Source organism: Gymnoscopelus microlampas (assembly GCF_963454915.1).
Source record: "Gymnoscopelus microlampas genome assembly, chromosome: 20".
NCBI classification, from domain to species: domain Eukaryota; kingdom Metazoa; phylum Chordata; class Actinopteri; order Myctophiformes; family Myctophidae; genus Gymnoscopelus; species Gymnoscopelus microlampas.
Window position 1 is genome coordinate 5,781,483 of NC_139957.1, and position 15,360 is coordinate 5,796,842.

At 41.6% G+C, this 15,360-nt stretch overlaps 1 protein-coding gene across 1 annotated transcript; it reads left to right on the forward strand.

Moving 5' to 3' along the window:
- The first annotated feature begins 4,155 nt into the window (after positions 1 to 4,155).
- Positions 4,156 to 14,722, forward strand: LOC311036726 (uncharacterized protein). Its single transcript, XM_084045632.1, has 11 exons — positions 4,156 to 4,265; positions 5,473 to 5,546; positions 6,334 to 9,244; positions 9,530 to 9,697; positions 10,026 to 10,168; positions 10,448 to 10,532; positions 10,792 to 10,984; positions 11,930 to 12,120; positions 12,229 to 12,370; positions 12,678 to 12,805; positions 13,154 to 14,722. Exons 4-11 carry the CDS (start codon positions 9,599 to 9,601, stop codon positions 13,472 to 13,474), a joined length of 1,302 nt encoding a protein of 433 aa, XP_083901758.1. The 5' UTR covers positions 4,156 to 4,265; positions 5,473 to 5,546; positions 6,334 to 9,244; positions 9,530 to 9,598; the 3' UTR covers positions 13,475 to 14,722.
- The last annotated feature ends 638 nt before the right edge of the window (positions 14,723 to 15,360 follow it).

The following is a 15,360-nucleotide window of genomic DNA, read 5'->3' on the forward strand; positions in this document are numbered from 1 at the left end:
CAAGTACTGTACTTAAGTACGCTTTTGAGGATGTTTTACTTTACTGGAGTATGTTCAATTTTCAATAGTTTTACTTCTACTCCACTACTTCTCAGAGGCAAATATTGTACTTTTACTACACGACAATTATTTAACAGCTTTTTGTATATTTTCATTATTATCACAAAACATACATTAACCACTTCAACCCTACAGTATATATTCGGCCATTTGAAAATAGCAGATATACAAGCTCACAATGTGTCGCACAATGAGTACTTTTACTGTTGGTACTAGTTACTTTGTAGATTTTGATTATTATTACAAAACATGCATTAACCACTTCAGCCCTATATCAATTTCGAACATTTCAAAATAGCAGATCTACAAGCTCACAATGCGGCGCAATGCGACACATTGTGAGCTTGTAGATCTGCTATTTTCAAATGATTTTTATACATTTTTAAAACTTTAAATGGGACCTTCTGCATAATGGGCACTTTCCACTTTTGGTCCTTTAAGTACATTTTGATACCAATACCTTTGTACTTGTACTCAAATCAATTTTGAATTCCGCACTTTTACTAAACGGAGTATTTATAAACTGCAGTATTGATACTTTTACTTGAGTGAAACATTTTGAGTACTTTTTCCGCCATGCACCCAAGCCACCTCTGACCTCGTCGACGCCCCGCGCCCTAATCGGACGCGACGAAGAGTCCACTTCCATAAATAATATAGAGAGCTCGCAGCGCCATCCCTGTGTTTACAAGGCGATTACGCATCCCTCTCCCCTCGCTTTGATATTAATTAAAACGCAATGTGTTTTCGTTTATTTGCCTCGGATGAGAGGCGGACGCCGATGTCATGAAATAGTAAACAGCAGCTCGTGCAGGCTGAGAGAAACATGGCCTTGGCTGTCCGTGTTAGGAGTGAAGGACTGGGAAGTGTTTACGTTTGAAGTGTCACGTTTGTCACTGGCCTGTGTGCGAGGGTTATTTTGGTGGCATTTGTGTGCAATTTATAAATACTACCGTTAAAAGTACAAGTGCGGAATTCAAAATGTACTTGAGTAAAAGTACAACAGTATTGGTATCAAAATGTACTTTAAGTACCAAAAGTAGAAGTTGCTCATTATGCAGAAGGTCCCATTTCAAGTTTTTAAAATCTTTTGAAAATAGCAGATCTACAAGCTTTGTGAGCTTGTAGATCGGCTATTTTCAAATGGACGAAATCTATAGGGCTGAAGTGGTTAATGTATGTTTTGTAATAATAATCAAAATCTACAAAGTAACAAGTAACTAAAGTTTTCAAATAATTGTAGTGGAGTAAAAGTACAATATTTGCCTCTGAGATGTAGTGGAGTAGAAGTAAACTTACTGAAACTTGAAAATACTCCAGTAAAGCAAAAGGGGAGGCATGCGTTAATCCAACAGACCTTTTCTCCGACTATGTGGCATCCGCGTGCGGTTAGGGTTAGGGTGCGGGTTTGGTTCGGGTTTACTGTTTAATGTCGGAGCACTGCGCGCCTCACTTGTACTTACAGTACTTGTGCTTTGTTTTACTGTACTGCGGAGAGGGAAAAGGCATGAGAAAAACTCAAACCCAATATTAGGTACAGTATGTGTTCGCCAGGTCTTATATTTCAATGTTTTACCCCGTTACCGTGCGTTGAAGATTGAAAAATGTAGCAAAACTCCTAAAAAAAAGGCCATCTTGTACGAATTCTTGTGACACCGTAATTGTGTTTTGCACCTGTTTAAAACGTGTAAAAAATGAATTACTTGAGCATGACAAAAGACGTCACACATAGTTTCCATCCGACATGCATCCCAAAAATGATAGCCTTTTGCATGTACTAATTGGCAGGGAAAAAACAAACGCAAAACAAAACTAAACAAAAAGAAAAGATACCAAAAAACAAACAAACAGAAAAACAATGACAGCATTGCCAGGTGCCATCGGTATATAACAACTATCTGACAAACTCATCACACTTTTTCCCCCTGCACAATAAGTGAAATCAAAGTGCTTTAACAAGCTTTAATGAATAGCACTAGATACTCAACATCACCCGCTAACGCAAAGACACGTTCGTCTGTCCATATTTAGATATCGCCGACAGTTGGATGGCTCTCAGCCAAGTGCACCATATCTGTCCGTTCGTCTATGGCAGTCACCAGGCTATAATAAGTCACAGTTATAGACTATATACTCTCCTTACTTTCAGTGAGAGAGCCATATGTGAGCCTGACAACGCGGCTCGCGCGGCGGAGGGTTGAGTCTGAGCAACTCGGGAGACGGGGGATGAAACTTCTATCAATATGGCGCTCTATACCGTAGGCGCGTAAAATATGTCAATGGACGCAGTGAGATGGAACCCGAGGCGGACCATCTGCAAAGGCAGGTGTTGGCCGACGGAAAGGGGGGGGAGCTGGCTCTTTGACTGGACACGCCGCACTTCCGCGGAGTCAGATGTTGCGGAACATCTGGGCTGCTTCCCTTTGCTTGATGGTCGTCAGAGACGACTCGGGGAAAAAGCGTGCGCCGTATGCGTTCGTCGCCGGGCGGGGCGCGGCATGTTTGTCGTCGGGACGGGTGTGTGCGTGCGATGACAAAGAGGCAGCTGCTGCGCTTGCGAGAAAGACGAGCGCCGTCGATGTTCTCGGGGTCCTCGACACGTTGTACGGCTTCGGGGCGGGGGGTGGGGGATGGGGGGGATGGGGTGTATCCTTGGAAATTTCCGCGCAAGTCAGAAAAAAAGTTCTTCTTTTGAGCCGTGCCTGCGAGATTAATACGTACACAGCAAAAATCCTCTCAGTGTTAATGTAACTCAGAGAGTGTAGGAATGGAACCAGATGGACTGCCGTTGAGAATATGCAAGGAAACAGGCCTGTTCTTTGTGGGAACATTGCGGCTGTTGAAGTGACCTTCCCTTCTCGCTGTGTGCGTTCCTTGAGGTTTATGCAAATCGCGACGCCCCCGCGATGACTCCTGCGTTATGTCACTCCGCGGTGACTGTGGCGCGCTGCTCGAGGGTGGTTTCACATCGTGTCATGTCGAGATTTCTTGAACACCTCCGTTGTCACCTCTCTCCTTTTCATCTGGAGTCTGTCTCAATACCGGGGGCCTTGATCGGCGCTGTAGCTAGACCGCTCGCCCCCTATGGGGTGCTGTGACCTCACAAGTTCTCATGCCATTCTTCTCGTGTGATACGGCTTGAATATTTAAATGCACGCTACCATGCTTCCCCCTCTTTAACCCATTAAGACCGGGAACGCATCTGTGTAGAAAAATGTTTAATTTCTTTCGAGCTTGTACACACTAAAAACTGATGGGTTATTTCTGTAACCCAATTCCTGGGTTTTTTGTGTTGGGTCAAATGTGTGGGTTATTTTTCAGAGCGATAACCATTTCCTGGGTTGTAGGGCTACTATTTTGACCCAATTCCTGGGTTTTTATAGTTAGGTAATATTTTTTCTGACAGTAACCCATTGTTGGGTCAGTGAGTTGTGTATTTACATATTTGTGTCCTAGTCATGTTTATGTTTTCTTGGAGGGGAGTATTTTATTGAGTTATCATATAAATATATTTTATATTATGAACTAATATCACACCTCTTATCTTATATACTTTGCAATCATTGTAGTATCACCACATTACTGTATTCAAGGACCCCAACGGAAACAAGCCCGCAAGGACTTGGACCTTTTAGACAAAAGCATTATAAATGTAACTGTGTTGTTTTACATTCTTTTGCCTAATAAAAAATTAAATCAATCAATCAATCAATCAATCAGTATCACCACTTTACTGTAGTATCACCATTTTAGGAGAAATAAATTAATGTCCTGTGAGTGAAGTGGATATATGAGAATAATATAAATTAATAGTGCAGCAATTAAATTCAATAATGTAATCAATCCAGGAATGTTCTCTTCTCTTTTAATCTGTGTTGATCGCGTCGTCCGTTTTCATTCATTATGACCCAGTGTGGTCCGGTTTAGAGCCCGCCCTTCATATCCGGTTATTTTCACATGCATACACACAGACGCACCGTTTCCGTTTCCTCTTAGTACTCAGAACGGATCTTAGCAAATCTGCAAAGCCAATAGATTCCAGTCTAGCCTGTTATAGACACGCCCCCCCCCCACCCTTCCCCCACTCAAACAACAGCGCGAGCATCGGTGGACAAACTTTTTACTCGGTGAGACAACAAGAAGAAAACCACGAAAAGCATAAACTGTTCCTCCTTGTTTTACTCTGCACGTGCATTACATTCAAGGTAAGATTATTTTGTTTGAGAAGTTTGTTTGTATAACATCAGACTTTTGCACAGTATTAACGTCTCAAGTTTTCTTTCATTCTGTACCCATGCCCTCGTCGCCATTTTGGCTCAGTTTGATAAACATCATATGGGATCACATGTTTAGCACTTTGCCTTAAGTGCAATTGGCTTATTGCTATAATATGTAACTTCTATTATAAATATATCCTGTTACCATTCAAGCATGCACACGTTTTAGTCTGCTGAAAGTGACGAACCAGACCATGGTGGCAACATAGCAGGTAGCTGGCTACAACATGGGCCTACTGTAGGTGCTACACGGCTAACTGGTTTGCAGTTTTTAATGAGGCCAGATTAACTGGAGACCGATAGCTGCGTCATCTATCTGTGTCTGATATATTTATGGATCAAACACACACACACACACACACACACACACACACACACACACACACACACACACACACACACACACACAGGTTGCTGTCCTGCAGCTACATAACTAACTAGCTGGCTACATGCTGTAGTTTTCTGGCTACTAGCCATGTTGTGACCAGTGGTGTGAAGTACATTTACTCAAGCACTGTACTTAAGTACACTAGATTGTTGCTTTAATGGAGTGTTTCCAATTTCCATATTGTTCACTTCTACTCCACTACATCTCAGATGCAGATAATGTACTTTTAATCCACTATTATTAGAAAACGTAGTCACTAGTTACTTTGTAGATTTTTATTATTGTTACAAAATATGTATTAACCACTTCAGCCCTATGCATACTTAAGCTATTAAAAAATAGCTGATCTACAAAGCGGCGCATTGTGAGCTTGTAGATCTGCTATTTTCTGGATGGAAATCATTTGGAAATGTGTGAAATGGGACATTCTGTCTGCTAAATTAGTACTGTTACTTTGAGTATTTATATGTTAATGTGAATACTGTTGTACTTTTATCAGTACACTTTGAATACCAGACTTTTCAGTATTTCTACATTATAGTATTGGTACTTTTACTTAAGTATAAATTGTGAGTACTTTTTCCACCGTTGGTTGTGACTAGCCACAGTATTTGAGTCACACCAAAGTGAACAAATCCAACACAATTTGTTAAAAACATTCACTGTGTTAGTTATATGTAATATAAAAGCCATGCTAATGGCAATCTAAGTTTTGATCGATACACATTGCTTTATGTTTTGTTTCAGGTCATTAATGGACCAGTTTGTTGCTGATAAACTAATTGCTTGGCAGCTGCCAGAGCTCATTGATCATTTTAAAGGTGAGCATTTTTACCTACCTTGACCATGCCATCCAAAATATGTCCATGCCTATAAGCATTTGTGTTTAGTACGTTTTCAGTTTTATATCTGAATAGCTTATAATTGTGCCTTATCCTTAAATCCTTGAATAATTGTCATAATATTTTCTGGAACCGAGTCAAACTAAATGTAATGCCTCAACTCATAGAATAGGCTCTATCCACAGCAGCCAAATTGGAAAGAAATTGGGCTTCTTCCTTACTTCCTTCACATGTGTTAGTGATACTAATGAAGGCTCTGTTCCATAATGGTCAAACATGCTGATATTGTGCATGTTGACTGGAAACACTCTGCTTCACCATTGGGTCTCAAAGTATGGTACAGGGACCTTCATGGTTCTTTCATAGGGTTCCTTTAATGGCCCCTAATGGATGTGTAACTGTTGTAATGGGTGTGTCACTTGAGCGTACAATCTAGTTCCATTTGTACACACAGAGTTTTTGGTGTCCTTGAAATTCAAAAGTTTGAGAACCACTGTGCTACACTAAATGGAACAGAGCCTTCATCAGTACCATTGGTAAATAGGGCCAAGTTTCAAAAATGGCCAGAACATCCCGTAAAAGCGATTCATTGCTGGTGTAATAATTGTAGATAATTTGGGTCAGTGATGCACAATTGTATCGCCTTATTTTGTACAATACTCATTTAACAATTAGACATTGTATGCTGCCACTGAATGGCAAGTGTTTGAAATGTTATTACTGTAAAAATAGTAAGATCTGTTTTTTCTGTCTTTATGTCTTTCAGATCAAGATATTGATGAAGAGGCCTTTCTACTGCTGGATGCAGAAACGATCCAGAGCCTGATCCCCAAAGTTGGCCCAAGGGTCAAATTTTCTAAGTTTTTTAGAGAACTTGTAAGTAGTTATCACTATTAGAGCTCTAATTTTCGTCAACATCCTCAAGGCAGATGGCGTATGTATGCTTTAAATGCAAAAGGCTAATTCCTGGTGATGTCAAGTGTCTCTTTTCACATTTACGCACAGCACACAATATAAATAGTTCATCCACATATTTTCAATGTTGTGAAAGCGGTTGTAGCAGAACATTTTCATTCATTAGATCATACAGAAGGCACTTACGAAATGAACATGAAGAGAACCAGGCCCTGGCCCAACCAGCTAATGTACCAAATCAGGCTGCTAACATTTTCAATGCTGAAGAGCTAGTACAGCAAGTTGAAGGTGAACAAGAAGTGGAAGATGATGATGATGACTGGGACGAACTAGAGCAAGAGGGAATCACAGACAGAGTAGCCCATTTTATAGCTCATCTTAGATCTAAATCTTCCCAGACATTTTCAAATATCAACTTTGTGGTTCAGCAGACCTCAAGTCTAATTGGAGATTTAGTGGGTAGATTACAAACAAAGACTATGTCGCTGTTTAGTCAGTTTGGGCATGATCAAAGCCCACAGGTAGAGGAGCTCAGGCAAGAGTTTTTAGATGCAGCTGAGCCTTTCAAGGGACTGGAGACAGACTACAAACAGATGAAGTATTTCACTAACTCGGGGAACTTCATTCAGCCAATTGAGGAGGTTTTTCCAGGCAGTCTTACCTTTGTACAGCAGAGGGACTCTGCCACTGGCAATGTTAGACAAGTTGCTGTGACTGATGCTTACCAGCGTATTCCACTCAAGCAACTTCTGGTCAAGATACTGGAACTTCCTGGTATTTTACAGGCCATGATGGAATGGCAACAGAAAGAAAGTGATGCTCTTCAGGATATATTTGATGGAGAGTTTTGTAAAACTCATCCACTCTTTTTGAAAGAGGTGTCTATCCCGTTGGTGTTATATAATGACGATTGTGAAACTGTCAACCCCCTTGGGTCAAAGACAGGGGTTCACAAGTTAGGATTGATATATTTTATCTTGAAGAGTTTGCCACCAGACCTCCTGTCCAATTTGCAGTCACACTTCCTGTTAGCTGTGTATAAGTCTGATGATGCAAAGACCTATGGCATTGATACAGTGTTGCGCCCTATTGTGGAAGAACTAAAGTGTCTTGAGAAGGATGGCATCACTGTTAACACTCGTAACTTTCAAGGTGTTGTGAAATTCTCAGTTGTCCAGGTGGTGGGAGATAATTTGGGCTTGAATGCTATTCTTGGCTACATTGAGAGTTTCACAGGAAACCATATGTGTCGGTTGTGCAGAGTACATCGAGATGTCATGCGGGGGCAGACACGGGAAGATCCTACGCTGTTCCGTGATGTTAATACTCACAAAGCAGATTTGCAGAGAAAAGACTCCTCTCAGACAGGCATTCATAGAGACAGTGCCCTGAACAGCCTGTCTTTCTATCACGTGACAGACAATATAGCACTAGACATAATGCATGACATCTTGGAAGGGATAGGGCCAATAGAATTTAAGCTTGTGTTGAATTCACTCATTCAGCAAAAGCATATCTCACTAGATATGCTAAACTTCCGTATCACAAGCTTTGATTATGGCTTTTGTGATATGGGAAACAAGCCCTCCGTAATAAGTAAGGGTGATCTGAAGAACCCTGACACCTCCCTGCGGCAGTCTGCAGCTCAGACCTGGTGCCTACTGAGGTTACTTCCAATAATGATAGGTGACCTGATCCCTACAGACAACAAGGAATGGGAACTTCTCCTACTGTTATTAAAGTGCATGGAGATCATCTTCTCTCCATCTGTTACTACTGGTGCAACACGGTACCTGAGTGAAATCATTGAAGAGCATCACTGTCTTTTCCTGGAGCTCTTTCCTCTGTATAATTTGCGTCCAAAACACCATTTCATGCTCCATTATCCAAGAGCAATTCGAACACTCGGACCATTGATACATTTGTGGGTAATGCGCTTTGAGGCAAAACATGGTTTCTTTAAACAAGTCAGTCATGTCACTTGCAACTTCCGCAACATTTGCAAAACCATGGCATATAGACACCAGATAATGCAATGCTACAGTTTCATGTATGGGTCTGTGTTAAGCCACAACACAGAAATTGGTCCAGGGTACACTACCTTTCTGGCCAATCTTGATGGCTATAAAGAGATCCAAAGTGGTCTGACAGGAATTCCCCTTTTCACTGAACTGTATGTACCGGCCAGGGTCACAGTTAAGGGTACTACATATAGACCAGGCATGACAGTCTTTATGTCGTATGACCACGATGGAGAGCCTCAATTTGGGCTTATAAAAGCCATTTTGGTTCTGGAGCAAACAGGCGCTTCAACAATAAAGCTAGTTGTGCAGAGGTGGGAAACGACAGGGTTTGAGAAGCATTTGTTTGCTTACAGTGTGAGCCATACCAAAGTTTTGTTGGCTATTGATGTGAACGAGCTGCTTGATCATCACCCACTACATGCAATACAGTCATTCAGAGACGATGATGCAATCCAGTCATACAGAGATGATGACACTTTGTACATCTCTCTGCGCTATAGACTTTTTTAGACTGCAGTTAGGCATCTGAACTGCCACTGCCACTTGTAAATATATGTATATATAGTCACTGCCTTTAACTAGAAACTCTAGTACATTTGAACACTCTGAACATACTCTGCTACAATGCAAGAGGATCAGGGCACTGGATCAGTATCATCAGTCATTCTTTGATTGAGATACATTTTTGGACTGGAATGGGAAACTACTTGGACTACTGAGATGAGATAAATTGGTGCTGTAAGTAAAAGTTTTGTTTTTATTTTCAATGTTTTAAAACTAATGTTTTCTCCATACATGGGCAAAAAACAGGTTTTGTCCTTAGGTGCCAGCCAGAAAAGGCTGACACGTCATGTGAAGTCCGGCTTAGCCTGGGTCTGGCTGAACCAGGTCTCCTGGTCTTGTTTAATAAGTGGAAAACAACACTTCTGATAATGCACATATTTCTGTCCGTACACAAGTAACAAAATCCTTGAACCTCATATTTCTCTGTAAGCTCAATATGACAACTTTTCTTTGCTACAGAAGGCTTCAAATGTTCTGCCACCTACGGAGCCACCTGCAACAAGCCATGATGTCTCCACAATATCCCCCATGGAGGAATCAGGAGCAGCATCTGGATCTACCATATTCCCCATGGAGGAACCGAGAGCAGCAGATCATGTGTTGGTCCTACAACCGGTTCCAGTATTTGTAAGTTCTTTTTTATTTATTTTTTAAACCTAAGCACTTAAACTAGCCGATGTTTCAGGGGAAATTAAGTCTGGGACTCTGTATGCAGAAGATGGATGGATGGATGGAAGCATTTTGACCCAGTACACATCTTAGAACGTCAATACTACTTAAACTAACTGGTCTATACTCTTGTCAGTACTTGTTCCTTTTTTATTTTGCTAATATTTGACTATGGAAATCTTTTTGGATATCACATGTTCACCTTGATTTGTGATATGTCCAACATCTGTATGCCAGAGTTAAATTGGTTTATACATCCTTAACAGCTATTGTCATTTTTTCCCAGGATATCCGACAGGCTCTTTCGGCCGTTCCCAGTGGTGTGGACATTTTGAAGAGCTTGGACGAAACAGGTGTCCTTTCCAGAAAACAGAGAATTACCCTTGTGCAAATATTGGTGTCATTCCTGATGGAAAAGTTTGGAGAGAGGTAAGTCAAGTCTAGAGTTGATCAGGAAGCATAACATAAACAGAGTTAAACCAGAGTGTTTTGTGTTCAGGTTCCCTGTTGATGCTTACAAAAGTATTCAAAGTCTCAGATATTGTAAAAATATCTTAATGTGTCTAGAATTGTTCAAGTGTTGGCTGTGTACTGATGTGTTTCACTTGGTTGTTTATTTACTGAACTTTCCATCTACAAGTCATTATATTTGTGCTTTAAACATGTTCAGATACCAGGAATGGTGACATGTGCGTTCTATGTTTACAGGCCGACCATGAACATAAAAGAGGCCCTGGCACAATCCTTGGTGCAGACGTTCCCATCACTGCATGACGGATCAAACACTGGTTATGTGAGTTTTCTTCCCCCAGCCTAGTTAATAGAGAAATGGATGCTGATGCAAAATATGCATTTTCTGATCAAAAGCAATATTGTCATTTTGAAATGAAGGGGTCATTCTTCTCACACACGTCAGCATACAGGACACCCGGTGTGAGTAGGTGTGCTGGGGCAGAGAGACTGTGCCTTTCTGATCCAGGGGGAGAGGGAATTGAAACATAACATTGCAAAGGGTGAAAAAGAGTTCTGCCTTGTCTTATATTTTTTTCCAGGAAATATACTTAACCAAAAGCCGGAAGGGGATGAAGAATGGGAAAGCTTGCCACTATCCAGCTACTGGATTCATCGAAGACAGGCTGAGGAATGTCCGGAAGAGGCGGCAGCCTGGCTCCAGTCAGCCATTACCTGGGTCCAGTCAGCAAATGATGCCCGAAGCCAACAAGCCACACCGGGGATACATACCAGGTAATACAACTGGGGTGGTTGAATTCTGTCTCCCTGCTCTTCTATTGAGACGTTTAGATTGTGTCAAAGGTCATGTCTCACCTAGACACAGGATCTGGCACAAATTTTGATCTTATTGCGACCGTAGGTCGCACTTACTACAGAAAGCTGCTCCAGGTGTCCGTCCGTCACTCCGTCACACTTTTGCCCTGCTCATATCTCCGCACCCATTGCCCCGATCCATGCCACATTTTGCACACACACTCCTTACCTGCCAAACTACACCCTCCAAGGACCCCCGGAGCTCCAGGGACCCCCAGCTGCCTCGGGGACCCCCAAGTGTAAAAAATGAGCACATGTGGACAAATTACCAAATGACCACCCCAACGGGGCTGCTCACGGGGCATTCCCGGGGACCACCCACTCCTGGTGCTCCAGAACGGATGCAAAAGTGGTGGCGCCCCCAGTGGAGGACCCCCTGCCACTGCAGCTCACATAAAATGCCGTAACTCGGGGGCTTGCCCCCCACAAACAATCCCTCCTTTCCCCTATAAACACACTCTCTCGCCCACACCACACACACACACACCAACAGCTCTTGCCTGCACACCTTTGCTTTTGGTCTGCCATACGACTGCTGAAACCTTCCCGCAGCTTTTCTTTCTTTCAGGACTTCAGACAAACATTCCTGGTAAGACACTGCCGAACGCCACCATGTCACAGCTAACCCCACATTTAGACCACCAAACAAAACTATCCATTGCCCACACAACTAGGAACCAATCGCCGTTACAGCCCTCTTCTGTATACATGTGACCTACGGTCGCTTATCTCCCGATTAGGGAGTCTTACTGGTCTCATTGTTGAAAAATGTGCAGATACCATATCAGTTTAACTGGGGAAAGTCTTGTAAAGGAAGAAAACCCATTATTGTTGTCTTACAATATGTTTTGTATTTTGCTATAGACTCTACCATACCAGAGGAAAGGTCTCAGCAGCAAAGGGAGTGGCTGAAGCACAACATGGAGCCCTTCTCCCAGGTTAAAGACTACATGCGTGACACAGTCCTCTACAGGGCAAACTGGATCCGGGAGAACCACTCCCAAAGTCCACAAAGTGTCCTAATGGAGTACCCTCGCCTCGCCAGTCCAGGCATGGTATGGATGTACTGGAACATATTGCATACACTGAAAATACATGATATACGTCTGCTATTAAAATAGCAGCTGTCACATTGTTTGAAAAAGATTTTTCCTGTTTTTTAGATCGCGCAGGACTTCTTGGTGCTGCATGGGGAGGCTGCACCCAAGCTGTTCGAGTCATGGGTGACCGACTACACAGAGAAGGTCCTTTACCTGGCGAAGCGAGATGGGAAACTGCCATTTTCAATTGATGACATGACACTGGGTAAGTTGGTTTTCTTTTTTTGTTGTATAGCAAGGATCCTGTGATTCCTTTTCTTTTGAGTTAGAAAATAGGAGATGTTTTTTTTTCCAATGCTCGAAAATGTGAGTTATGAGTTTGTAGATATTGCCAATTTCAGTTGATTATTTGTGATAATAGTCTAGTATTTTGTCAATCTCTTTTTCCACAGTGATTGTAATTTTTGTTTTTTGAGGTATTGAAAATGTCTTAAAATGAATTGCATTTGTATTTTAACCAAATTAAGTGCCAGCCACACCATTCTGATCTACTTTATATTGTTGACATACAGATGCCAAAGGGGAACTGGCCCTCAGGCTGCTAACCCGGCTGATGCCACAGACAGTATACAGGGTCAATAAGAAGACTGTCCGGCACTCCGCTGAAGAGTCCCGGTTGGCCTTCATTGACCTCAAGCCTGTACGTACAATTTCACATTCTTTTTTTATTTTGAATGCCTTGAGGACTGTAGGTTGACAGGAAATGGGGAGAGAGAGGGAGTGACATGCAGCAAAGGCCATCGGGATCGGGACTCGAACCCGCAACGTGCTGTCAGGCTACTTTTAAGCCTAGGTGCCCGGACCGCTACGCCCGATTTCACATTCTTGTTGATGTACTTTATTTTTTTAGATGCTGGTTCTTAAACTAGATTTCATATGGCTTCCTTGTATATTTGGTATATCAATATTACCCCAAACTGGTAATCTGTTGATTTGGTTTTAACTCAACATTCACATTTATTTCTCTCTTTCTTTGTGCCTGTCTTAGGTTGGGACAAATATGGTGGAGTACATCCAGCAGTCTGAAGCAAAGAAAACGAAGACCTACCCCTCTGTCCTGGTGCTGGGAGAACCTCAAAGATGCTGCTCGCAGGCGTTTGTTGTATTTGCAGGTCAGGCATTCCCTGAAAGCACACTCCTTGGGGCGGTTGATGTTTGTTTCAAGTCCTTCTATGTGTTTGACATCGACTACCCCAAGGAGTGTGCCAATGCATGGGAGTTCATCCAACAGGTGGTCTACGGTATTGAAGGAACAGAGACCAGGCAGGTCCAGTTCTTCAAGACGGCAATAGCCAATATACTTGAATAATGAATGACAGAATGTTTTAGAAACATACGTAGCCTATACGTTTCCCATGTTGACGTTGAGTTACGAGAAGACGTGGCATCTTTAAAATGTGTTACTAAATTTGGCTGTGTATGAGGTGAAGTAATTGGCAAGCGTCCATTGTAGGCTGTGCCATATGCACGTACATCTAATAACTAGACCTAATACCCCTCCAACCTAAACAGGGGTCACTGTGTATCTGGGCCATCGAAACAAACGTGCGTAAAGGGGCCTTTACGCACGTGATCCTCACATCTTTTAAAATACATAGTTTTTCAGTCAGACACACAAAACTCAATGTTGAGCCCTATAATAATAATAATGTCCTAAATGTGTGTGTTTTGGGAATAGAATTTTAACAATGTAGCCTCAAAATCCTCTTTTGTACCGCAGCCTTTAGTCCTTAAAGAGACATTTGTCTCCTATGGGAGACAAATGAAGAGAACCTTCCCCTTGATAGGTCTAATTTTCGCACCAGGGTTTTTTCAAATATTCTAAAGATTCACAGTAAAAATCCTCAGTGTTCATTTATCCATGTGTAACTCTGAGAATGTACAAATGTAATACACTCTCAGAGTTAAAATAGCATCACTGAGGATTTGAATGTGAAACCTATTTGGTGTGCTTTATGACGTACATTTTGGGAACTATTTAACCTTGTTCCCTGTTTTATCTCAACAAGATAAAGATAAAGCCTGGAAAATAACAAAAGTTTAACTGGAAGTTTGATGTTGTCCCGCCTAACTGGAACTTCCTGTAGCTCTTCCTGCATAGGCCTACTCCCGGTTAGACACTTTCAGTTCAGTAGATGTCCAGCCTTTGAGAAATATATAGATGCTGTTGTGTCGTCATTGGAAGCTGACAGGGTGGACTAAACTTTTCCTTTTTCTTTTTTTAAAAGTTATTTTTGGTGCATTTTAAGCCCTTTTCTCACAGAGGAGAGAGAGAGAGAGAGATCGGGAAATGTGGAGGGGAGTGACACAGCTAATGGTCCAGCCAGCAATGGTCAATCCGGCCAAGATGTGAAATTGTAGGCTATACTGTAGTACAGTATAGCAAAGTATAGCAAATACAGTCATGTACAGTTAGTATAGCAAATACAGTCATGTACAGTAACTGTACACGACTGTATTTGCTTCATAACCTGGAAAGATAAAGCTTTTGAAAATCAACATCATGCTTGTAAAGTTGTGTTACAGCATGTAAATGCACCTTATGTACCGTTGTTAATGTCACGTACATTGGCCAATGTTTGGCAGTTGTGATGTCTCTTTACAAGATGTTTTTGTATTGTTACTGTTCTCAATTGATGTACAGTATATAACCTTTGGCCAATGTTTGGCGGCAGTTTGACAGTTCCATGTCTAAAATAAATACTTGTCAAAAGTACCCTGGTAGTTTATTTTTCATCAATTTCAGCACATTTAGACCTGTGAAGCCTATATATTATACCTTTCAATCCGGGAAAGCATCTGTCATTTTATGTATGTAGGAATCTTAACCAAAGTCACTTTGGTTTTCAGAAAACTTTGATTGGGAAGGTGTTTTAATCGGCCTCAGGTCTAAATGGGTTAATGCAATAAAACATGAAATTATATGTAATTGTAGTGGTAGGAGCACTTCACCTCTCTTCAACCTAGGTCTGTGTTAATATGCTTAATTTTTGAATAGTTGTTTGCATTAATTATATACAAAGGTTTGAAGTGGTGAAATGGTCCTTTAATATAACCTACCAAAGGTTGGGTTATATTGACTACAATGGTTGGTTATTTTTATAAACCAAATTGGGTTATTCTGAACCCAACTCCTGGGTCAAAAAGGGACTAACTAGCACTTGCATTATTTTGACCCACAAAAATTGGTTATTC

Bases quoted from the DNA above. Each gene is read 5' to 3' on its own strand.
- LOC311036726 (XM_084045632.1), top strand. From the start codon at position 9,599: ATGGAGGAATCAGGAGCAGCATCTGGATCTACCATATTCCCCATGGAG. The intron at 12,121-12,228 runs GTATGGATGTAC...CCTGTTTTTTAG, and splicing joins GCCTCGCCAGTCCAGGCATG to ATCGCGCAGGACTTCTTGGT. The intron at 12,371-12,677 runs GTAAGTTGGTTT...GTTGACATACAG, and splicing joins AATTGATGACATGACACTGG to ATGCCAAAGGGGAACTGGCC.